This window comes from Zootoca vivipara, chromosome 10 (assembly GCF_963506605.1).
Source record: "Zootoca vivipara chromosome 10, rZooViv1.1, whole genome shotgun sequence".
Classification (NCBI taxonomy): Eukaryota; Metazoa; Chordata; class Lepidosauria; order Squamata; family Lacertidae; genus Zootoca; species Zootoca vivipara.
Window position 1 is genome coordinate 50,477,420 of NC_083285.1, and position 25,679 is coordinate 50,503,098.

The window sequence follows — 25,679 nt, forward strand, 5'->3', positions numbered from 1 at the left end:
CGGGAGCACCTGGCTCTCCTTCTGTCACTACTTGCTGAATTATAACGACACTGTTTTTATCTTTCTCTTGATGCTCCAGGAGTAAACCGAGTGGGTAAGTTCCCCCTAAAAATGTGCAATAAGCCTAAGATGAGAAAGTCTTAATTGAAAATGTGTGTGGAGAGGGCTTAGCTTTCAGTGCCTAATAGCTAGGGCTGGCTTTTAGGTGTTTCCTCGTGTTATAGCCAATGGGAACCATTAAAGGCATCCCATCTGCCAGTAAAGGATTGACTAATTATATGCACATAGGAAGTTGCTTCCGTTTTACCTATTCTGGCTGAAAGCTGCTCTCTTGTTGACGTCTGTCACATCACTTGCTACCTGGCTATTCAACTGGAGACGACAGGAACAACCTTGGCCTTCTGCATGCAAAACATGGGCTCCGTTTCTGAACTGTTCCTCTCCCTTCTATATGATACATGTTAATGGGTGTTCCCCACTGTTCCCCAGTTCATAAATGTAATGGTGCTGTTGCGGCTACTCTTGAGTAAAGACACCCAAGTCTGCTCTGTCTTTTAAGAGTTTTTTATTGTGCATAGTATTTACAGTGCAGAGACCGCAGAAAACATGACCACTCAGTCACTCGCAGAATCCAGGAGTGGACGTTTCCTGTTGCGTGCCCAGCATAAGAGTTTGGGCACCCCGAAACGCCTCCTCCCGACCTTACGTTTGGTGGGGCGCCTTAATTCGAGCACCCGAAGGGGCTGCCTGTTCCCCTCCACCTGTTGGTCAGGGCGTTGCAATGGCTCTGTAATATAGCCGAGCCCTGACTCCACCACCCCACTAACTTCCTCATTCCCCCCACCTGACCCACTGCTGCTGCTCTCACTGGGCGAAGTGCTGGTCAACAGGAGAGGCGGAGGCTCCCTGTACGGAGGTCGCCTGACAATAAACAAGTCCTATTTAAGAACGGAGAAATAGAATGGGGTAGCCAGAAGTGATTGGACTGTTTTCCCACCTGGTATTTCCAAATGCTTCTTTCACCCCCTACAGAATTTCGTGTGTGTGGTTAACCTGTTTCTAAAAAAGCCTTTGCTGTGCTCCTTAAAAACAGCAGCAGCAGCAACAACAGCAACTCTGGGGCATTTTTGTATGCACATATTTAGCCCTTAAGCCACATCAAAGCGGGAAAGAACACAAGACTCATTCATGTAATATGTTCAGCATTGTATGAACTGAGGCCATATTGGAGCTAGGCAGATCTACTATACTTGCCCATCTCAGTTTAGCCTTTTCCAGCCTTTTTGAATCTCATCATCTTCTCAATTCGTCAAAGATTAAATGGGCTGTTCATTGAGAACTATCATGTGGCTTCTATAAGGAAAACCTTTTAAGCCCTGGAAAGTGCAATGAAACTATTTTTGGCATAAGGAGCGATTCTGGCTGTAGTGGATAAACCTTCTAGGAATTAATTAACTTGTACTGTGTGCAGCGTTTGAACTGCCCTATATTTGTCTTTCTTGGTGTATTTATTGTAGGCCCTTTTCCACCCACAAGGTAGAGGAGCTTCCTGCTCTCAGCTCTCCTCTACCCCACACCACACTTAAACCTGTAGCTGCAAGGGTGATATAAACTCAGAGAGAGAGAGAGAGAGACAGACAGACAGACATATTGAGACAGAGAAACTGAGAGATATTGAAAGCACTGCAGCACTAACCTCAAAATATTCAAGTAACAGTGTGAGTCGCCCAGAGGAAAACAAAGCCTTTTTTTAAGGGCCTTTCTAGACTGCTTTTGAGCCCTAAACAAGGACCCCCAAACTGGTGTACAGTACAGGGACGCGGGTGATGCTGTGGTCTAAACCACAGAGCCTAGGGCTTGCCGATCATAAGGTTGGCGGTTCTAATCCCCGCGACAGGGTGAGCTCCCGTTGTTCGGTCCCAGCTCCTGCCCACCTAGCAGTTCGAAAGCATGTCAAAGTGCAAGTAGATAAATAGGTACCACTCCGCCGGGAAGGAAAACGGCGTTTCCGTGCGCAGCTCTGGTTTGCCAGAAGCGGCTTAGTCATGCTGGCCACATGACCCAGAAGCTGTCTGCGGACAAACACCGGCTCCCTCGGCCTATAGAGCGAAATGAGCGCGCAACCCCAGAGTCTTCCGTGACTGGACCTAACAGTCAGGGGTACCTTTACCTTTACATTTACAGGAAAACAAGAGAATAATTGAGCAATTCAAAACATTACAAGCAACATCTAAGCAAAGAATGAACACAGAGAACAGAAAAATTATCTAAAGGCCTTGCCGATGTTCTTACAATCCCCCCCCCCCCCGTGTGTGTGTGTCACAACCCCTTAAACTCATGTTATTAGTATTGTGGTAATTTGTTTTTGTTCAAAAGGTGTAATTCAGATGGTGGGCCAGTCTCTTGATGCTGAAAATTTTGCAAAACCTTCCATTCTTGGGGACTTGAAACAATATTTACTACCTTTCATTCGTATTTTTAAACATTCAGGCCCTCCGCAGATCAGCAATGGAACAGAGCAACACTCTTCAGCCTCCATCTTTGAGCATGTGGACAGAATGTCACGATCCTCGGAGGTCAGCCGAAGGGTTCCTAGCAAGATCCAGTTGATTGCCATGCAGCCAATTGCAGCACCTCCGATTCAGAACCAGCCACTTGCTGACCGAGTAGCAGAGACCAACAAGATTAACAAGGAGGTAATCAATCCGTTCGGTAAACTGCTTTACAGCCTGTGAAAATGCCTTGCTCTAAAAGCATAGATACACCATGGACATATAGAAAATACTGTTTTTACACCATACAAGTAAAGCACTCTTATGCCTCTCCCCCAAAGAACCAGGGAACAGTAGCTTCTTAAGGATGGTGAGACCTCCCACAGAGCTACAGTTCCCAGCAGCCCCCAGGCTTCTTTTGAGGAAGTCATGACTGTTAAAGCGGCACAAGAGCATTTTAAATGTATGGTGTGAGTGTGACATTAGAAAAGTCATTTAATAAAGGTCCCCAGTTGCTCCCCTCCCCAACCCACTTAGATCTACAGTTCCCAAGATTCCCTGAGGAAAGGGAATGATTGAATAGGTTCACTGAACCACAGTCCCCAGAATTATTTGGTGCAAGCCATGATGCAGCTTTTGAGTGTCACTTGGAGTGTCGAGAGCTCAGCTGGGGAATCTCGGGGCTCACAGGCCCTCCTCTTTCAAACCTGGGCACCTGAGTTTTAGTAATCCTACTCTTGAACGTGACCACAGCCTTACCTTGCTGAGCTAAGCCATGCAAGTGTGTGGGTTCTTAGGGAAACAGGAGTATGAACAGCAGAGGGAAGTAACCTTCTTCCATTCTAAGAGCAGTTTCTTCCATGCAATAATTCCTTAGCATAAATCACCAGTTCTGCAGGTGATGGTTGAAAGAGCAGGGCAGGGAAAGGAGATATTTATTATTGTGTGTGCCCATGTTCAGTCAGGAGAAAGAGAGAGGGGGAACGTTTGCCAGTCCTTACTAACAGCAGGCAGAGAGGAAAATGTGAAGCGCAGCAAACCCTCAGCAAGACACTGATGAAAGGAGGAGATTAAAAATGAGGGAAGAGGGGAAATGGATGAACCTCTCTGTATGACCAAGTGCTTTGATTTTGCCTCCTTCCATTCAGCTTCCACTGGGGCAGATAATTCTGAATCTCTGCAGTAAAAATCATGTGACAAGTCAGTCAGTCCCAAAACAGACACAGGAGAATTAATTGCACCCTGAGAAGTCAGGTCTAATGCAGAGTAGAGGTGTTTTCCTCTTGAGTTGGATAGTTCTTACTGTTACGCACTAAGAAAGGAAGTATTTTGAGTTGTGTCTCTAATCCCCCCCCCAATTTCTGCTGTCAGAGGCATGTTTTATTTAAACAATAAGGCTTTCGTACAATTAAAATATATACAGATTAAAAAAATCACATACACATTGCTACATTAAAAACATCACAACACCAGCCCTTTCTTTAAAAGTAAACCACCCTAACAGAGAAGAAAGTTCCAAAGGGCTGATTGCAGCAAGCAACCCCATCTATATTTAAAAGCAGGAAGAGTAAGATTACAAGATAATAAAATAATAATAATAGAAATCGTTAAAAAGAATGAATGGCTTTAAATATAGTGGAATTACAAGGTTCATACCAAATATTCCTGAATGTTGCCAGATAAACTCCTATTTAGTGGGAGTGTGCCAACCATGATATTGTTTGGTCTTATAAATCACAAACAGCCCCTAAGCAGAAGCAAAGTCTCTAATTTTAATCCATAAGCATGCATTCACACATGCATGCGTGCACCCCCCCCCACACACACACACATTTTTCACTGTGTAAGCTTCACAGATCTCTTCTAATTTTTTTGCTGCTGGGCTTTTATGGCAACCCGCAGGAAGTATAATTTGCAGCTTGTCAAACATTTTTATTAGCATTTTGTGTTCCTCCTCTCTGTCTCTTAATTACCCATGCTGTGTTAATCATTATGCGGTATGTAAAAATTATTCTACCTGGAATGAGTGTGAACGAATTGCAAGCTGGAGAATGAGATATTGAGGTGTAAGCTGGAGGTTCATTGAGCATTTTGCTTCCAAACTCTACATAACCACTTTCCATCAAAGCAGAGAGAAGTTGTGCGTTCCAAAACGTTTATGCTTCTCTCTTTTTCTTTTTTACAGATACAAACAGCTCTGAGGCATAAATCTGAAATTGAGCACCATCGCAACAAGATCAGACTTCGAGCCAAGCGCAAAGGACACTATGAGTTTCCGATCGTGGATGACATGGTTCTCATCGACACCAAAGAGCAGCAGAGAATGTACCGCAAGGCACAGATGCAGATAGACAAGATCTTGGACCCTGGAGGCAATATGCCTACTGTCTTCATAGAACACAGGAAGAGGTAACTGTAACACAGAGACAGCCGGGGATGGAATTCTTTCTCTGTTAAATGTGAAAGTGTGCAAACGCTTGTCATAAAACAGGCATCCCCAAACTGCGGCCCTCCAGATGTTTTGGCCTACAACTTCCATGATCCCTAGCTAACAGGACCAGTGGTCAGGGATGATGGGAATTGTAGTCCAAAACATCTGGAGGGCCGAAGTTTGGGGATGCCTGTCATAAAAGATAACAAGGTAGGCATGCTCCCTTTCAAAAGGATGTGGAGATTGCACAGAGCAGGAAGTCAACTGCAGAATGCACATTTAACAATGCACATTTGAAGGAAGTCAAATATAAAATGCTCATTTAAAACAGCATAATTAGCAAGAGGATAAAGTATAGAGCATAGCTGCTACTGTCGCTTCCAGCCAATGGCAGTTCATGGTGGGCGGCTGCTGTGGAAGCTCAGGCTCGATGACCTGGGTCTGCACTAAGAGACAGCCAAGGTGGTCTCTGGCCTCTTCAGCTGCCTCAACTTTTGTAGCTGGAGTCAGTCAGGGCCCTGCTCTCCCAGGCCAGGTGGGGAAAGACCTACAAGGCCGGGAGCCGGTCTTCCAGGACTCATAGCCAGGATGGTCTCATAGCAAGACGTGACTACAAAGGAACCATAGGAAGCAACCTCTAAGCTCCTGAATGTTCCTTTGCAACTGTGGCCTTACCTGCCCCACACCTAATGTCATATAAGTGGCAGGTAAGTGACAGGCAGGTGTGACTGGCTGAAAACGACCCGTGGGGTATAAGTTCCCCACCAATGTACTATATGAGCAAACCTTCATGAGCCCAAGCAAAACGTAAGGTTTGGACATTCCACGTTCCCCTCTCTTCCTGAATCAGCAGGAGGAGGACATTGAGTTCAGTTTCAGAATTTCAGCTTGACGTTATGTACAACTTAGGAATTCTGTTTAAAACATACAGTGAATCGTGGCACGGGGGGGAGGGCTCGAGGAAGTCACCCCAAAATGATTAGAAAGGATGGGCTGTATTGTTATGTTTTTCTATGTTTTGTGTTTTTGTGTTGTGTTGTTGTGTATCTGTTGTTAATATTTGTTATCATAAATGCAATTTTTTTTTTGGAAAAAAATAAAAATAAAATAAACACATACTGGTTAACGCCCGCTCAGCACGCTACAAACAAACAAGAGCTTAAAGACTAAGTAGGAGAATTGAAGCATTGCCACCCACCCCACTCACCACCACCCTCCCCCTCTTTTCTTCCCAGCCTATTACTGCACGCAGCACTAATGTCTCACAACAAATGAAACTGATCTGTAGAAACACAACTTGAAAAAAGAGACAATGCACGTATTTTTGTAAACTAAGAACTATTTAATAAAAAATATTTATTAAAAAGAAAACGTACTGGTTAACGTAATATCCCAACTTCATAAGCCATTTTAAAGTTGACTTAACATTAAACTAACCAGTTTTGTTTAAAGCGGGGTCCCTGGTGAGGACACACAAGCCCAAGGCTTTGATTGGTCCATGTAGTACTAAGTCATGTTTTTCTGTTATGTGCGAATGATGCCTTTGTGTCCAGATTACTGATTAGCTGACTAAAATAAACTTATACCCTTAATTCAGCTTTACAGCTTGACCGGTGATAGCACCTTGTGATGTGGCTCTTTTATCTGTTTGCTTGCTATTTGTCTGTGATATTTATCTATTTATTTAGATTTGGCCAAAACTCTCAGAGCCAATTGCACCAATAAAAGCAATACAACACAACAAAAAAAACAATAAACAGCAAAAATGGATTTAAAGTCCCCCACATAGAGCTTCCAGAGACAGATGGAAATTGAAAAGGCTATAAAGACTCAGCAAATCAAAAAGCTTTTATTTGCCTCAGATTCTACAAAGACTCTTTAAATTTATGAAAGATGCTATCTTGAAAAAAGGCTCAGAACTGCCCCGCCCCCAGCTGGGATGCTCCTAGGAAGCCCTAAGATGTTTTGCCCTTTTCTTCTTTTTATTTTTACCTAGTTCTCGAGCCAAACGTTCTCCGAAGCAGCGTCGGAGGCATCAGATTAATGGAAGTCCTATAGATGCGGACAAGGACCGGCTAATTACAACTGACAGCGATGGGACTTACAAGAGACCTCCGGGAGTCAACAACTCTGCATATATTGTATGTTTAAAACCTTTTGGAAGGCAACATTTTCTTTCTACTTGTATGATAAGCTGCGGGTTGTGGGAAAGGCTTTCAGGAAGCACTAGCCTTGCTGGCTTGAGTCTGAATAATGCAAGAACCCACTGTGAATTACGGCCTTGTGAAACCATGAGCTTTCACAACAAATGTCTTGTGCATAAATCCTTTCTCAAATCCATTATCTAGTACCTGCCCAGAGTGGCTGGGGAACCCAGCCAGATGGGCGGGGTATAAATAATAAAAAAATAATTAGTAGTAGTAGTAGGGCAGGTGTAACTAGCTACTCAAGAAGTCCTCATTCGTTGTGGACCAATTCACTCTGCAAACCCAAAGCAATGTGCACCAACGGTGTGTGGCCAAGGCAGAGCCAGCATATGTTCCCACCCATGCACAGGCAAAAGTTGGGTAGAAGAGCTGGCCAACTGCTCACTGTTATAAACTTTGTTACAAAAGCAAGTCCCATTAGTGTGACTGCCATTCGTTCAATGGGCCTTCAGAGGATTTCACTCAGTTCCCTGCCTATCCAGAAAAGCAAAATAAAAAAAAATCCTCCCAGTAGCACCTTAGAGACCAACTAAGTTTGTCATAGGTATGAGCTTTCGTGTGCATGCACACTTCTTCAGATACACTGAAACAGAAGTCACCAGACCCTTATGTATAGTCAGAGGGTGGGGAGGGGTATTAACTCAGAAGGGTGGTGGGAATGGGTGATTGGCTGATAGGAGTGGTGAACCTGTTGAGGACTGTGAACAACTGTTTTCCAATCATTAGCCTCATATTCTGTCCTGAAATGGTGCAAGTTCGGGGTAATGAATCACACGGCTTCTGAATTTCAGCAGAATGTGCACAATGTAAATAGGCTGATGGGGAAGAAGTTGAGCAAGAGGTTTGCAGTTTCTTGTTGGCATCAGTGCTTCCTAGATTATGCACAACTTGCCATCAAAGGGATGCACTATTGATGATTCTGCAGGTAGATGTGCGAAATGCCACACGCAGATGGCATCATTGCAGCACGTAAAACCGTTCTTGAAACAGTGGGAACTTTGACATTATAACACCTGCTAAGGCCGTAGTTTCCTCCTTATGCTGCCATCTTCCTGTTACCTTTGCAGTCTGATCCTGACCTTCCTGCCGAACCCCAGACGCCTTCTTCAACTGATTTGGGGAAGTACTCAGGCCTCCCTCCGCACCCTGCTCAATATATGCCTCCCCAGCCATCCATTGAAGAGGCCCGGCAGACAATGCATTCTCTCCTGGATGATGCCTTCGCCCTGGTGGCCCCTAGTAGCCAAGCATCCAATTCTGCTCCCATCACACACTCCGGAGGGTCGGCGGGGCAGCCAACAAACACTCCTGTTCGAGCAGCGAGGGACACTCCGAGCAGCCAGTGGGGGTCACCGTACGGTCCAACACACACAGTAAGCAGCCCAGTTGGTGGTCATTTCAAGACTCCACTGTGCCGTTTTAGAGCCTATCCTTACTTTTGCCATTGCGCTTTCATGGTTTTTATCTCTTCAGGTACCTAGCCCATTCCCTCCCCAAGATTTGGGGTGGCTTAGGTATAATTCTACTGTGTATGCATTAATGGATTTCCAGCACTCTTGAATCTTTGTGTATTTTTTATTTACTCCTGGCATGCATTCTGTATAAGGGTGCTACAACCACTGGGGAATCCACTGTTTGTAGATCTTTTCACAAGCTTTTTCACAAGCGGCATATAATTTTTTATGAAATGAAACTAATTCTGTTGTTAGTGGTGACAAAGGGGAGGTGGGCAAGCAACTGTAGCCACGCTCTGTTAGCAGAAAATTTGGAAGCAGGGCTGGTGCGATGAGGTGCAGTGCAGTGCAGGCAGAGCCGTGGGGGAGTCGGATTGGTTCCGCCATTGCGCCTGCACCATGCTGACTTTCCTGCTGCCTTACCCACCTCCGTCTCAGGGAGCAACAGTGATCCTAACATTGGGAAGCCATGTAAACAGCACCCCCCCCCACCTTGCCCTGCTTTGCTGAATGCTGCTGATTTGCTGTATGGGTGAAGAGACCTACAGCCCTGTAAATAATGTAACGGCTTATAAATCCAGAAAATTCAGGTATATTACTATGAGTGAATGTTGTGCAAATAGAATTAGGAACACATCTTTCTAAAAAGAAAATTACTTGTTTATGGGCTGATTAATCCCCTCCAATACTGCTGAGAGAGGGTGTTTAGAAATTCTCCCTGTCCGTTTTACTTAACTGTGAGTTCGCACGCCATTCAAACAGGGGTTTTAGCTAACGGTAACTGGTTGGTTTCAACAAGCCAGCTTCATTACCTAAGGTATGAAGTTGCCTTGATTTAAAACTAACCCTAGTTGATGTTAAACTGCACTCCCCTGTTCGGATGACGGAAGAAGTAGGGGTTAAAGGAACGCAAATGCTTCTGACCACTCTCTTGGCAGATCCTGGGAGGGGGCTAGGCACACCGACATATCACTAAACCATGTTTTAGTGTTATGTCTGAATGCAGCCATTGTGATGTATAAATAAGTGGTTTTTAATCTCTATTTGTTCAGAAACTAGAGCCATGGAATGTTTTAATTTTAAATTCCTCTTTAAAATGGTTTTTTTCTGATGCATGGTCTTTTTCCAGAGATACATGGAATTTGGGATGACTCCTCCAACAGCTCCAGGCCTGCTACAGAGGTAGTTCCCTGACAGTTTGTTTGATTTGTGCGTTTCTGCTAGTTGATGTTTTTATTCCAAGTAGACCAAAAATTGTCAGCAACTGTGGGAGATGGAGTTTCTTCCTGACCTTGTGCCAGATTTTGAGGTACTAACTAGACATTATGATGGGGGACACAGCTGCTGGCGTGGTTCAGTCCCTTTTCCTGCTAATGTCTGGTTTTGCTCAGCATCTCGTGTGATGTCGTCGGGCTGTGCCCTTCCCCATGATGGCCAGTGATCTGTGGCAGAAATAAGGGAGCGCCCTGTGCGGCAGCTTAAGTTTGTGCATTGTGTAATGAATAATTGCATCCTGACCATCGTGTGCGATTCTGCTTTGTTTGCTTTTGTGTTTGTCTCAAATGTTCACAAGCTGCTTTCTCTTTCACACGTGACACTGAGACAGCACGCAGGAGTAAAAATCTAATTTTCTGCTGTGCTCATAACAAGGCAAAGTAGCATCCTTTTGTCCTAAACTGCACTAGCCGCAATTGCAATAAAACACTTAACTGCCCTCCGATTTTCCTCTTTCAGAGTAGGCAGCTATTTCTGGATTAGGCAATTTGGATGGTGATTTATTCTTCATGACTGAAAAGAGAAAGTGAGCAAGTCATTAACTAATGAATGCTGTCTGGTTATCTGAACCCCGTTCATTTTTTGCGAGCCGTTTGTGGAAGCCCCATTGAATTTAATGAAGTTGGTGAACTTTAGGGGTGGAAGAAGAAAAGTTGCTGTGATACCGAACTGTTAATCAATGTCACAGTCAAGTGGTTCAAATAACCAGTTCTCGGAACAGTGACTGGAAAAACAAATTGGTCCTTTTCTCTGCAGTAATGTAATTAGGATTATCAGTGGGCTGGAACCAAGCTGGGTACTGCATGTATTCCTCATGTAACTCCTTTTCCAGTAAGTTAAGACAGAGAAGCTCCAATACCTAGGCAGCACTTAACTGAAATGCAAGACAAAATTGGGAGCTGGGAACTTTGATATTCTGCATTTAAACTTTCTGATTTTGCAAGCAGAAATCAAAGTTCTTAAATTTGAAAAATGGTAAATACATACTTATTGCATAGCTCTTAATTGTTTTGTTTCTCCTAGAAATTTCAAAGAGGCAAATTCAAAACAAGCAATAATGTTAGGAGGGAATGAATCACCATCACCATTAATGAAAAATGGAATAGAAAAATCAGTGGAACGAATGAATGGGATTTTGCTTTGTCTGGAGCACAACAGACATCTAAGAGCTAAAATATCCTACTTGCAAAAATAAAGAAATTGATCACATTTGTCCAAATGCTGTCATTTTCAGATACTGATCTTAAAATTTGATTTTGAGGGACTCTAAAAAGTTGAATTAGCCAGTTGTCAGGCAATAGCTGTAAATCTTATTTAATAGTTCACACATTTAGTATAGCAGCAGCAGTGTCCATAACTGGGAATGTTAAAAACACTTGAATTAAGGACTATGTTTTGCAAGCATGTTTGAATCTGGAGTTTGATTTGAAAATTGAGAACCTACTCGATCTAGCAATGAACGGAAAGCCTTGCCTCCCACATAATCTCCATTGTTTCGTTCAATAATATATGGGGTTGCAGGTGTCATAAGCAGCTAGGCAAAATGTATACGTAAATACATACCATAGCACATATTTAAAGTTTGTGGATAATTATTAGAGACCACTCCCAGCCTCTGCAGGCTTTGGTCACAACTGTGGCAGCTCTACGGCATACTTCTTCCCTTTCCTCTGTCCTTAAAAGGCTACAGGATGTTTTCAGTCGAGAAGGCGCACTACTATGGAGGCTTGCTCTATAGATCTCTCCCCCCCCCATTTATATCCCACCCTTACTCCCGAAGGAGCTCACACACAGCAGTCATAAAACATTTAAAAACCAACAGCTAAAAGCAGTTCTATATTTTTTATTTTTTTATTTTTTTATTAAAAACACAGATCTCAGGGTTGCCAGGAACAGTATCTGTCAGCTTCGTGCGTTGTTTTCATTCTTTTCTAAGCATAAAGGACCTCTGCCTAGATCTTTCAGGCTAAGGCAGAGGATGTAACTCACGTGAAGCAGCCATAGTGCTGTGTTTACATGGGGCAGAGCTATGGAAGCTTCACACACAGTGTTTCACAGGGTACTTAGTGGACAGAGAGCTGTACACAGTAAAAACAAGCAAGTGGTGTATTGCATGGTTGGAATATGAGGTGCTGCTGTCTCCGGGGCTCAGTCATTGTGGCATTGTTCTTTTTTTCTTGATCTACCAACAGGCAAAACCTGGGGCCAGGTTTCCTTCCCCCTGTCGAATTAATGCACCCAGACCAGCAGCCTTCCGATGTTCAGTATTCCACAAGGGGGATCTACCCGGAGGAAATGCCACCCGTGGCCCGGCCGCGACCAGTTGGAAGCACTGCAGGTACTTGAGGGTTCCTTAAGCTGTTGCGTCCTTGCAGCGACTCTCTCATAACCAGCTAGCCCCATTCCACAACTCAAGCATTTATTGTGAGCAGATGCGGCTGCATCTAGAATGCAAACAAGGAGCTTGCTAGAATAATAGAACCAAGAGAATTGTAGAGTTGGGCTTCCAGTGAAGTCCCCTTCAACTCTGAGCACGTGTATCCTGCATGCATGGGCCTGGGGAGGAACAGGATGGCTGAAGCTACTAGTAGGAGGTGCTCATTGGTCTCCTAATAAAAGGAATGGTAGGGTACCTAACACAATGAATTCTTAGCTGAGCACAGTTACAATGGACATACATACTTCCACTGCCAGAGTCATTATGCCTCTGAATACTAGTTGCTGAGAATCACAGGTGGGCAGAGTGCTCTTGGGCTCACGTCCATCTTGCAGGCTTCCCACAGGTGTCTGGTTGGCCACTGTAAGAACAGGATGCTTAGCTAGATGGGGTAATGTCCTGATCCAACAGGCTTATCTTATGTTCTAAATACTAAGTTATACATCTGGGTAGCTTTCAGTGGGCATCTAAAATGATATAGTGAGGGCACCTGCCTAAATTCAATAGGCAGGGACTTCCAAAGCACCATTGCTGCCGCACTCAAAGATCGGCTCCTTGCAAATGTGCAATGAGCGTTATATGGAACTTGTAAACACAACGGGTTTCTACGTGTTCTAAAGGGAGGTTGTTTCGTTTAAAAAGAGGAAATGTACACATTTCATAACTGATTCCAGTATTTGAAGCAGGCCTGAGGACATCTCCAGGATACTGGCCTCAACTTCACAACTAGCCAGGAATTATAGGCGACTGCTACACACCTGTAAGAAACCGGTGTTACGTCTGTAGAGCTGAGTGTCTTGCAGTAAGCAAATATTTCTGCTCTTCCACTAAGGGCAAATCACTAGCATGCAAACCTTTAAAACACACACACACATTCTTTTCAATTACGTATTAATAATACTTGCAATATTTATAGGGCCAGTGGGCCAGAAGTGTTACCTGGTCTGTTCCTTACCTGTCTACCTCCACCATGCCTAATAGAACCCTAATATTATACCACACAGAAACACCTTCCCATTTGCAAAAAAAAAAAAAGGACGTGCATGCAAATGGGTCCTTTTGTTGCCCCTCCTTTGGGAGCTTTTTTTTTTTAATTAGTTTGATTTAGTTTCCTTTTCCTCACATGCCACCCCCACCCCCATATACTTGTTTTGATGCCCTGCTGCCGCCCGTTTTCATTTGCCCTTCACCCTTCTGTTGCTGCATGGAAAGACAAAACAGAAAACAAACAAATATTTGCTTTTAAGGTTCTCAGATACAGCACCTCACTCAGGTGGGAATTGCTAGCAGGATCGGAGGTCAACAAGTGGAGATCCCCTCAGGCAGAGCAGGGCATGGCCAGATGGGGGAACCCGGGTGGCCCCCGTACCGTGGAGAGGATGAATATGCTAGGAGAGATGCAGTGAGTACTGTGCTTCATGTTTGAATAGTTTCCGAAGCAGTGTTCTGTTCAGCTGTTTCTCTCCCCCGCCTTTTTTTTTTCATCCTGTGCTGCTTGGGGAGCTTCCTCTCAAGGCATCTCTACCTGCTCCTCTGATCTCAGCCCACTGCTTTTGTCACTTTCGCATCCCAGCCCCCAAACTCTGCTTCTCTATGTCTTCTTCATTATCACCCTTGGCTTCTCTCCTCTGTGCCCAGAGGGTGGAGAGTCTGTGGCCCTCCAGAGGTTGCCTGGACTCCAGCTCCCATCAGCCCCAGTCAGCATGGCCAGTGGTGAGGGATGATGGGAGTTGCAGTCCAACACCAGGGATGTTTTCAGGGGTTTTTTTTTTACAAAGCAGTTACGTTTGAGCAAGATTTAAATGCTGGGAATCGGCAGGTGGGGAGAGAGTGCTGTGGAGCCCATGTCCAGCTTGCAGGCCTCCCACAGGCATTGGCTTGGCCACTGCGAGAACAGGATGCTGGACTAGAAAGGCCTGATCCAGCCTTTCTTACGTACCATCTGGATGGCCGCAGGTCCCCCACCCCTGATCCATGCTCTCAGTGGGCTCTGCTCCCCTGAAATCGTCTCATGAGACCACTGTAGGTAGAGAGCACTAACAACAACAGCAACAAAGACACAGATTGTCTCGCTGGTGTTAGTGGAGCCTTGTCAGTTCCTATCATTGGCTACGGAGTTGAGGTTGCCCTGAGCACAGCAAAACAAAATGCCATGTTTTAGTTTTAGAAACCAGTTGGGCAAGACGCTACTTCTAGAACATGGGGTGGCATTCAGCTAAGTTTTTTCTCAAGAGCAGACTCATTGAAATTAGCAAACCTAAAAAAAAGGGGGGTAAAAATTCATTGAATTACCCACCTCACGACCCTTAAAACCCAAGTGGGTCACATGGGGGTGGTCTGGTTTGTTTTTTAAAAAAGTTTTGAAGTATGACCAAAGCCCACTTGAACCTACTTGAGTAATAGTGGAATTAATCTGCACAACACGATCAATACTGTCTCTGCCATGCTACCTTCACCTCTTGGAGAAGACCCCAAAACATTATTTGTTCCTTTTTGTAATCGGTCGTAGCTCACTAGTGGGTTCTCCCAACTCTCTGTTGTCTTGTCTCTTCAGCTCCTTCCTTCATTGAAGGAAGATGTAGTACCGCCTGAAGTGCATTATTGCAAGCAATAATGGTTTCCCCATTCCACCCACCCCACCTGAACCCAGAAATGGAGAAATAAGTTTTAAAGAGACTCGGGGGGGGGGTCACAATGCATTCCTGGCTCCCCAAAGGAAAAGTTGGAACTCTAAACACTGCTGCTGATCAGACATGACATAAGCTAGGGATGGGCAATTGGTCCCTATTATTGGGTCATGGAGGCAAACTTCTAATAAGTGGTGTACCACAATATCCACAGTGAAATGGGGGTCTTTGTGGAAGGGCCATAGCTCAGTGGCAGAGCACCTGCTTTGCATACAGAAGGTCCCAGGTCCAATCCCTGGCATCGCCAGGTAGGGCTGGGAGAGGCTTCTGCCTAAAACCCAGGGCAACTGCTGTCAGTCAGTGTAGGCAGTACTGACCTAGATAGACTAGATGATCTGACTCGGTATAAGACAGGTTCCTCTGCTCTATGACCCTACGATCTTGCCATTTCGTCCAACATTATATGGTTGCCTTCATGCAAGGAAGGGGGAAGGGAAGAGATTTGGAACACCCCATACAAATTTGGCCATCTGTCCCACCGTCTCTCCCTTTAGTATGTTTTGTATTAACCCTGCAAGTGACACGACTCCTGTTTTGGGAGAAGACTGCTGCCAAGACGCTTGTGAGAGACCTGTTATTTCAGCAGACATGATGGGGGCTTTAGGTGCACTGGGACCAAGCCTTGGGGAACATGTAGTCTCCTGTGCCCTATATAGTTTCCCTGTCGCCATGTAAAACCATAGCTGCCCAGCTGGTACCAAAAGGTGGGCAAGTGCTCTGGGCGGATGAGGGCAGGAGGTAGGCGATGGGCAGGCCCAGGACTGGTGCAGTGCAAGAAGATAACCTGGTGGCTTCCCTCTGCAGTGGCATTGCTCCAGTTCAGGGAAATAAATTTATCTGAAAGCTTTAGATCAGGTGGCAGCACTGGATTGGCCTTGTGAGACCACCTGACTTTGTGGCCCAGAAGGATTCTGGTTTCCTGAGTGACATCTGTGAACCTTCGCAGGGCAGCGCTATAGGCAGCCTGGTTTGAGCCCCACAGCCTCTGATACCAAGGTCCAAATCACCCATATATTTGTACTGTCCTCAGAAACACATAATTGAGTATCTCTCTCTCTTTCTCTTTCTCTACCACCTGATGGTTCTAACTGGATTAAACTCCTCTGTACTTGTTTGCCACAGCAATTAGCTGAATTTCTGCTGCTTTTGCATGCCCTGCCATTGCTAATATTGTTGGCTCAGTGTTGCTTTGCAGCCCTCTGTTGTTTCTTTCTTCCTTCGGCCTATTTTACCTGTACTGCCCAAGTTTTTGCAACTTCTTACAGTGTGTGCTCTTTCAAGAACACAGGGGAGTATTTTGACGCTGAAGCGGATGTGGTTGGTGTGCAAACATTGTTAATTTTGATGATCAGTGCATGCATCGCCCATTCAAATGTATTTTGGTAAGGCTACTTAGTACAACCCAACGACCGTCCCTTTTGTTATGACTTCCCTTCATCTTACTCACCTTCACGCTTTTCAGAGCAAATTATTCTCCTCTTCCCCAGTTCGAGTCCGTGGCTCTTTTTAGACAAGCCAGATGGCATGTTATAAATTGATGCTGTCAGCCCTGTTGCAAAAATACATAACAGGCATGCACCTTGACGTAGTCGCCTTTTTGTGGTCTCAAAACAGATGTGAAAACAGTATAGGTATTAAATTCCTGATACAAATAGATGGTGCTTTCTGCCCCACTGCATGGCCATTAATCTCCAGGTCACTGAAAACAAGCCCCGCACCAAACCCCCAGTGCCTTTTGGCACACCTTGGAGGTTAGTGTTATTATGGGATAAGCAATTGTGGACTAGAATCCACTTCATCAGATTCATGAATGTTTTAATCCTAATTTGGGATGTGTATATAAAATCACACAAAGGCGTAGTTGTAGGGAGGGAGGGAGCAATGAGGTCAGAGAGAAGCAAAGCACAAAAAATGTAGACAGCATGTAAAATATGCCTACATACATGTAACGTAAGTACAACGATCACTTCTTAATGCCCCCCCCCCTGCACCCATGCACGTACATCATGAATCAGTACTGACAGGGGGAAACAAAATTCCTTGCTGTCTTGTCAGTCGGTCCACAGCAGATACACGTTTCATCCTGGAGGGTATGTAATTGTAGAATTCTCTACCATTAGTCCAGCCCCCAGCATTGCCTGGATCTTTTGCCCAGTCCAGTGGGGCTTCAACCCACGACCTTGAGATTAAGAGTCTCATGCTGTACTGACTAGGCTTTGCTTCAGAGTCAGTCTTGATATCTACGAGGCAAGTATTTGGCCTTAAATGTATTATTAATAGTCAGCCCAGCTGTGTGCTGTTACATCTGATTTATTTTAAATAATTTAGATTAGTTGTTGGAAGTATTTTTGCATTTCTTATTTGTGCATATGCCAGGCTAGCACACTTAGGCACACACCCATACATAAGTGACCACTGAAGAAGGCCTTCTTTTCAAAAAGTGTTTGGTATCTATTTATCTATACACTCACACACACCCTGGGTTTTGACATCAGGACCTCCTATTAAAGAGCAGGTGATAATGGTGATGATGATGATGATGATAATGATGATAATGATGATAATAATAATAATAATAATAATAATAATAATAATAATAGTGTTTATCATAGAGCTACAACAGCTCTTTTTTCTGCTCTCAATTTGCTTGCTATCGTTATACATACCTGCTGATTTTGTCTATGCATCTGATGAAGCAGACTCTAGTCCAGGCATCCCCAAACTGCGGCCCTCCAGATGTTTTAGCCTACAACTCCCATGATCCCTAGCTAACAGGACCAGTGGTCAGGGATGATGGGAATTGTAGTCCAAAACATCTGGAGGGCCGAAGTTTGGGGGTGCCTTCTCTAGTCCATGAAAACTTACACCATCCTTCCTAACATGTTTTAGTCTTAAAAGTGCCACAAGACTCTGTTGCTTTTTACCGCGACAGGCTATTACAGCTCCTCTCTGGAAGCTGTGTTTTAACAGTTGCTTGTAGAGCAGCCCTGAGACTCCAGGAGCGCCAACACTTCTCCCAAATAATTGCATGCGTTCAAACTTTTCCAGTTTTGCGTTTCAGATCCAAGAGAAACTCACCTGCTTTCTTCCCTGCCTTGGTTTTTGTTTGTTTGGTCTCCTGCCTCCTCATCTTTTCACCTACACTTCCCAAACAGAAAACGCAGTAATGCTTTGTGCCTTTCCCCAGACACATACGCCTGGACATCAAGAATATTCCTCCTCACCAGTATTCCAGATGCCGAGGACTTCGGCCCGACAGCCCTCAGCTCCTCCTGTGCAGCTTCCACACAGCAACCACCAGGGCCCGGGGCTCTGCTACAACACCAGCTCCACTGAGGACCTGCAGCCGGGTCACTCGTCGGCCTCTCTCATCAAAGCAATCCGAGAGGAGCTCCTCCGCCTCTCTCAGAAACAGACGGTTGTGCAGAACTTCCACAGCTGATTTGCCATGTCGCTGCAAATCTGCCAAGTGTACCTGCTTCCCGTGGAAGCTAGACTCACAGGAAATCAGCAAGAGCACTGTTCTTCCGTCAGAGGAATGAGCATGTACAATACAAGAGAAATGGGGCACGGTGAGAAAGAACTATGCAGAATCGGTGGCAGCGCAAGAGAGAAAATTGTTCTTGAGGGTGAGGGAAACCTGGGAAGATGTAACAAGCATTGGGCTTGTGTGTCTTTGAAGCATCTTGGGTTGGGACTGTTCATTTCGGTGACAGTTCTGGTCTAGAAGCCAAGCCCTGCAGGAGATGGCAAAGCCCATCCCCTAACAGAGCAATGCACGAGACTCCTTGTTGGAGGAAGTGAAGTTTGCAAGATGGAGTTAGCTGTTTTCTCATGACAGACTGCAAGAGTCCGATGGTTTCAAACACCCCCAAGAAGGTGGGCCGTGTGCGCTGCTGTTAAGTGTCACTTCGAATACACAAGAAGCCGTGTTGATCCTGTGCAAGCAATTACTTTAAAGAAACCATGGTTAAGACTCCACAAATAAAAGACTTGGAGCCACCTGTTAACAAACCGGAACAATAATAGTTGTTGTTAAATATTGCTCTGTGCTTCCAAATGGAGCCGTTCTCTGCACTCTCCCTTGTTGTTCTTCTGGTGCTGAAGCTTCAAAATGTCCCTTCATCCTGATGTTTGCAAAGTTGAAATGATGGCCTTTTTTAACAAAAAAAACAAAACCCTAACTAACTAACTTAACTAAAAACCAAGGATATAATCATTTGTATTCATTCAGGCTGAGAAAAAACACACAATTCTCTCTTTAAAAAAAAAGCAAGCAAGCAAAGACTTACTTGGTAATCATAATTGATAGGTGGGAATAGGAGGGGTGGAAATGTTTAAGGCAGTTTCACAAGTGACATGAAGACACTATTCTACATGGTGAGGACATCTCAACACCTGCATTAATGACACTGTAATTACACCCCAGGCAGTGGGGAAAGGTGATGTACAAGTGCTTTAAATAAACACAACTGGCTCCAGTTTTGTGATAAACAGAGCACCAGAGAGCCCCTAGCTAGCCCATTGCCCTTCCATTTTTCTGCCTCCTCCCCACCTTACAATGGATGCATCTAACCTGAAAGGTGTATGCCAATGAGCGGAGAACATTTAATGCATACATTTAATGTGCCTCCTTGGCTATTTCAAGCAGGTCACCTTCCCTTTGGCCCCATCCTCTGCTGCAGAAAACCAAGAGCCTTTCATATTGAAGCATTTCTCCACTTCTCATCATTATTACCAGGGCTTACTTGCAGCCAGAACCCATTGGAGCTCAGTTCTGGCACCTCTCAGGTGGGCACCATTGCCATTCTAAGAGGACAAGGGAGGCATCCATAGTGAATCCCAGCACCTCTTTTTCTAGAAAAATAGTGCTGATCGTTACCTTAAAAAAGGAGAAGCAAATGCACCATCTTTCAGATGCTGCACATACTCCCAAGGGGTGAGCCTAGTTAATTGCTTCATCTTCAGAAAGGGTGGAGACCCTATTCAAGATGATATTTGTCCACGGCTGACCCAAGTAGCTATGAAACACAATGTGAATGTCCATCCACTTCCTCATTGGTGCCTCAATTTTAAAATGAGCATCTTCTAAGACATGGTAAGCCAGTGGACAGCATTCTAAGATCTTCTAAGACATGGTAAGCCAGTGGACAGCATTCACATGGCAGGAAAGAGGCAGAGGGCTTTTCCACAGTTTACATGAGAGCCAGCCCAAGTACACTTGATGGGGAGCTAAAGATGATCTTGGTTCTCAGGTTAGTGACATATAAGGTACACATGGTACCAAACGTGCTTCTTTCATTTCATTCATTTCATTTCAGTCATTCCCCACACACTATATTTTTAAGTGTGTTCTTTAGACATGTTAGGTAATCACTTGAAATGCAATGTTAGTGGAGGCTGATCTGTTAGGGCAAATGGGGGCACTGCCCCCGCCAACCTCAGCCTGCTCTCAGCCAGCACCTGCTTGCCTTCTTACTTGCAACCAGACCAGAGGGTGGGCACTGCCTGTTATCTTCCTCCTCTATAGTGCCAGTGTTGCTCTTGCGGAACTCAGCAGGGAGGAGGGTGGGGCACAACTGGAATTAGTTTTGCTCCACCTGTCCTTGGCTCTGGCTCCACTTGCCGGTGGCCTCCCAGCCTTCCACCCTACCCACCAAAATGGACACCAGCCCCCACTGCTGGTAACATGCAAATTGCCCTTGAAAGGCAGTCTTAACATCACTTGTGAAAACTCCCTTTGGGAGGAGGGGGTGGTAGATTAAGCTTTTTGTGTTAATTTGCCAAAAGGTCATGAATGCAGAAGTGCTACGTTTCTTATGAGACTAAAAAACGGGCAAGCCTGTAGTTTGAAATGAGACGAGCGGGAGAGGCCAACCAGGATGATATCACAACACCAGCACTAGTTTATCATAAACCGCCCTCCGCATTTCGGTTCTTGATAAAGCCTGCAAATAAAGTGTTAACCTTGTGATAAAAAAGGACCATTTTAGAATAACGAAAGCTTAGATTTCACCATTAGATGCAACCTCTGCATTTGTACGTGTTCCTACTGATAACGACGGTACATGCCATCCAGGCACTAGTTTTTACAGAATTTTAATTTTATTGCTAGTTGTGAGGTGTAATTTACTGTCCTACAGCCATTGCTTAATTGTAACCTGCGTAATAATAACGAGTGGAAAATCTAACTAAATTATTTTATTTGTTGGAGTGCATTTTTTCCCGTTTTTGTTTTTTAACTTAGACTAAATTAAAGCTAAAGCAGTGGCACAAAGACAGTCGAAAGCAGTTATTTGTGTGGAGGTGTGGCATCCATGCATTTACTGTCTTAAGGTATTAATGAATGAACTGATGGTCTACCCCAGGCATCCCCAAACTGCGGCCCTCCAGATGTTTTTGGCCTACAACTCCCATGATCCCTAGCTAAGAGGACCAGTGGTCAGGGATGATGGGAATTGTAGTCCAAAACATCTGGAGGGCCGAAGTTTGGGGATGCCTGGTCTACCCCCATGCTTGATTCACCAGTGTGTTTAACCTTGCTTTGTTGATCTTTGGAAACGCACTCCACATTGTATACCTTGACACACCCCTCCATTAGTGTGTTTCGAGCAAGAGTGCCAGTGCATCTTGGTTCAAACGAACAGAAGGAGCTGATTCACATATCTTTTGCAGGTAGATTTAGTTCCTTTCCCATGGATACCATTGGGGCCCTCTACACGAGCTATGAGATCCACGTGGGGAAATTGAGATTGCTGAGTTCTTTGACAAAAATCCTATTCAGGGCTGTCTTATATGCGGTGCTGGGGTGCAAAGATCTGCCCGGTGCCCCCCCCCCCCATCCCAGGTTGCCCAGTCCCAGGTGCGCAGGAGGGCAGAGCCAGCCGGCCACCTCAGCGTCTCGCTGGCTCGGTCGCCCACGAACTCACGTCGCTGTCCTGGGCAGAGGAAAGGAGCCTGCTTACAGCTGCTGTATCATTCAGGCTTGTGCCTTCCTCCCAAACTTTCGCCTCTCCGCAGGGAGCGCATGAAAATCGCCGGGGGTCTCTGTTGGGGGACGCGGGGGACCAGTCAATCAATCTCTCCCCACCACAAATTTTTGGTTCTGCTTGCGTTGCAGAAACCACCTATCAGCTCCCCAAACGCCGCCAGCATGATTAATGGCAGCGATCAGGCAGCTTCAGCGTGAGTGGCTGTGTGCTAGGCCACAGGTCTCAGCTAAGGAGCAATGAGAGGAGGCTACTTAACTCTTGCCTATTTCCCACTTAAAATCTCCCCCATTTCTTAGGGAGTGGGAAAGCAGTTTAGGCATGGGATTGAGTGGGCAAATAGTCCAGGGGGTGGGAAGAGTTAAGTAGTCCCTTTTCACTCATGCCAAACTCCCATTGCCATTTCTTCGCTGAATGTGTGGCCTCATTTTAAAAGAAGCATTGGAAGACTTGCCAGCATCTGTGTAACATCAAAATGGGCTCTAGCTATTCACAGTATTTCAATGGAATTGCAATGTTTCCGTGGCCTTTCTTTTTTTCCAGGTTCTCAGCACTGGCCGCCCTTTCTGAGGAAGTTAACCTCCTTTGCGTTTAGCCTGCACACAAAAGAAGTCCTCTTGTATGCCAGTTTTTATCTCTGTGCTGAGCTTCCAAAGAGCAATCATTCTAAATTAAGTGGCTCAGGCTGTTGTGGAAACCCCACCGAATAATCTATCAGATCCAAATATGGAGGTGAGGAGTTCACCCGCCACAGAGGTTAACAAGAAGGCTAAGAGAGATTCTTGTGACACGTATCTTTTGGGCACTTTTAGAAATAATGATGACAAGACAATACTTTTTTGTAATAAATTAGGGACTGAAGAACAATATGAAATTTTGTCTTTCCCCCCACCCCAACTTACTGATTGGCTTAAAGATAAAGGGACCCCTGACAGGTCCAGTCATGGACGACTGGAGTTGCAGCACTCATCTCGCTTTACTGGCCGAAGGAGCCGGCATATAGCTTCCTGGTCATGTGGCCAGCATGACTAAGCCACTTCTGGCAAACCAGAGCAGCGCATGGAAACGCCGTTTACCTTCCCACCAGAGCGGTACCTATTTATCTACTTGCACTTTGACGTGCTTTTGAACTGCTAGGTGGGCAAGGACCAAGCAACGGGAGCTCACCCCGTTGTGGGGATTCGAACTGCCGACCTGATTGGCAAGCCCTAGGCTCAGTGGTTTAGGCCACAGTGCCACCCATGTCCCACTGATTATTGGTTTAGAGACACACATTTCAAGAAAGATATTTTCAGAATGAAAAAGATTCCAGGTGGAACGAATATGCTGAAGGCTTTCAGATGTGTATATCATGAGTGGAACAAGTGAAGGAAATGAGCATGATTGAACTTTGAGAAGATGGCAGTAGCAATCCTAACCACTTTACACCTCACTTTTGTGAGGTGGGTGCAGGGGCCGGGAGGAATGTAACTAAAGACTTTGTGCAAAGCTTTCTTTTGAAGAAAACATGTATGTTTGCCTTATTGAAAAAGGAATAAGAGGTCATGTATTCAATATGTAGCAAAATCTGCTTAGTGAGTCTACATTAGTGCTGTGCACACTCCCAACCCAGGGACAACCGACCCCAAATCTGTCCCCAAATTAATTCAGGCACATGGCTAATGTTTAATTAGGCTTTTGTTAAACCCTAAAATAAGGTTGGGATGGGTTGTGGGAAGATGGCACCCCACAGGACCGAATTCCAGTGTCCGTTCTCCAGATACTTCCCAGACAGGACTTCCCAAAGCCCATTCTCAAGGTCCTGTTGCTACGGTAACCACCCAAATCTCCACTCAAAATGGGTTTTGTCCGTATTATTGGATCGTATAACTTAGAGCAGTAATTTAGGGAACTGCCAAATTGAGCTTCAGTTTGTCCACATTCAGTTTGTCACTGACCTGTGACATTGAAGTATACCTTCTATGGCCAACTGGACTGAGGTGAGTGTGATCAGGATTGTGGCATCAAGCTCCATCTTCCCATTTGATTTCTCCCAGTTGTTTGGTGTTCAGGTTACAACAGCATAGCAGACAGACTATAGGACTCTGAGGGACACCATAAGACAATAGCCATAGTATCAAGCAGAAGGCCCTCAGCACCACCTTCTGAAAATTTCCTCCAGGATGTATCAGAGCCACCGCAAAACTGGTCCTCAAGCTTCACCCCTACCAAAAGGATATCAAAGTTATAAAAAGCCACAGAGAAGTCCAGCAAAACCAACAGGGACAAACTGCCCCAGTCCAGTTTCCAGTGTAGCTCGTCAAACAGGGCAGCCAAGGTTATTTCAGTCCCAAACATTGGCCAGAAACCTGATTTACACGGTTAGATAAGAGTTAAAACCAACTTTACTGAGTGCAAAGCCTTGATATAGTTATTCCTGGACACACACATGAAACAATCACTTAGTTGAAATTTCAAACTCGGCTACATTCCAGCTGATCAGGTGCAACTGGGTCTTGATCTATAGCTCTTTGTACCTCAGTAATGAGATGTAAATTAACCCCACACCTGATTTAATTCCATTCAGGCCTGGGTGCTTAAACTGCTCCCAGCTGTAAGGCAGACTCACATGCCCATTCACATGTCAATTATCTCCAGCATTCATGTGATGAAAAGAGTGTGCAAATAACACTTGCTGAAATGGTGAGTTTTTTGTTTGTTTGTTTTCAATTAAACTCTATGTACTGAGCCTTGGGCAAGTCATTGTCCCAACCTAACTTATGTGGTGGAGCACAACTAGAACACATTGTATAATATAGTACTGTGCACTGAAAATTGAATATATATTTACTGCTAAGTCACTTGACATATGCCCTGATATATGCTGGGCTTCTGTTGCAACACAGTGTGTGCTATTTACCTCCAGGAGAAAATAAAATGCAGCATGTCAAATAAAACCTAGTTGCTCCATTCAAAAAACCGCAAAAACAAAACAAAACATTTGCACACAGAAACACTAGTTCTCAGATCTTAAGAGTTGTAGTTCAGCCGATTAGCAGCCTTTATGTAGGGTGGGTTAGATTTTGATACAGAGAAACATTGAACACTCCAATGACTTTCTCCTTAGCAAGAACTAGGCTATAGTGATGGGCATTTCTCTATACATAATGATTTATTTGTGACAGATAACACACAACAGGTTATAAGGAGGCTATCAGGCAAATATTTGCTATTTTCTTTTTTAAATGTATGATTCTGTTTTTAAAAATGAGAGTCAGAAGGGTTATTTTGCTTCCCTATATTGTAGTCTTACTGCCAACAATGTGAAAAGAAGTAAAGTTTCCTTACCCTTTAAAACATCACGGTGAATGCCGCAGATTTTTAAAAAATAGTGAATAGGCCAGAATTTTTTTTTGGGGGGGGGTGGCAGTTTCTGTATGGCAGTTGAGAAATGAGCCGAAGTAGAATGAAAACACAATTGCATTGTTGTGCAAGCATCTGATCTTGTGTTTGTTGTACAGCAGAAGTGGCGTAGGGTGGGGACCTTTAGCTTTCTAAAAAAGAACCAAGAAATATTTCCTCATTTACACAGCACCTGTGTAAGAGAGAAAGCTGCTGACCGTGCAAAATGTCACACATGTGTCATCGGAAGTAAATGCTGGCTAGCTCAAGGTTTACAGATTCCCCATCCCAGTTTCAGAGGGTGTAAATTGTTCTTTTCACAACTA

General features: G+C 44.7%; 1 protein-coding gene across 1 annotated transcript in view; it reads left to right on the plus strand.

Annotated features, from left to right (window-relative positions):
• Window positions 1-18,558, plus strand: part of KIAA1549 (KIAA1549 ortholog) — a 110,231-nt gene extending 91,673 nt beyond the window's left edge. The window contains exons 13-20 of the mRNA XM_035127547.2: window positions 2,491-2,696; window positions 4,678-4,901; window positions 6,920-7,064; window positions 8,198-8,503; window positions 9,714-9,766; window positions 12,052-12,197; window positions 13,544-13,698; window positions 18,171-18,558. Coding sequence (XP_034983438.1) covers window positions 2,491-2,696; window positions 4,678-4,901; window positions 6,920-7,064; window positions 8,198-8,503; window positions 9,714-9,766; window positions 12,052-12,197; window positions 13,544-13,698; window positions 18,171-18,425 — 1,490 coding nt within the window. The 3' untranslated portion in view covers window positions 18,426-18,558. The remainder of the gene's footprint in view (window positions 1-2,490; window positions 2,697-4,677; window positions 4,902-6,919; window positions 7,065-8,197; window positions 8,504-9,713; window positions 9,767-12,051; window positions 12,198-13,543; window positions 13,699-18,170) is intronic.
• Window positions 18,559-25,679: the final 7,121 nt, after the last annotated feature.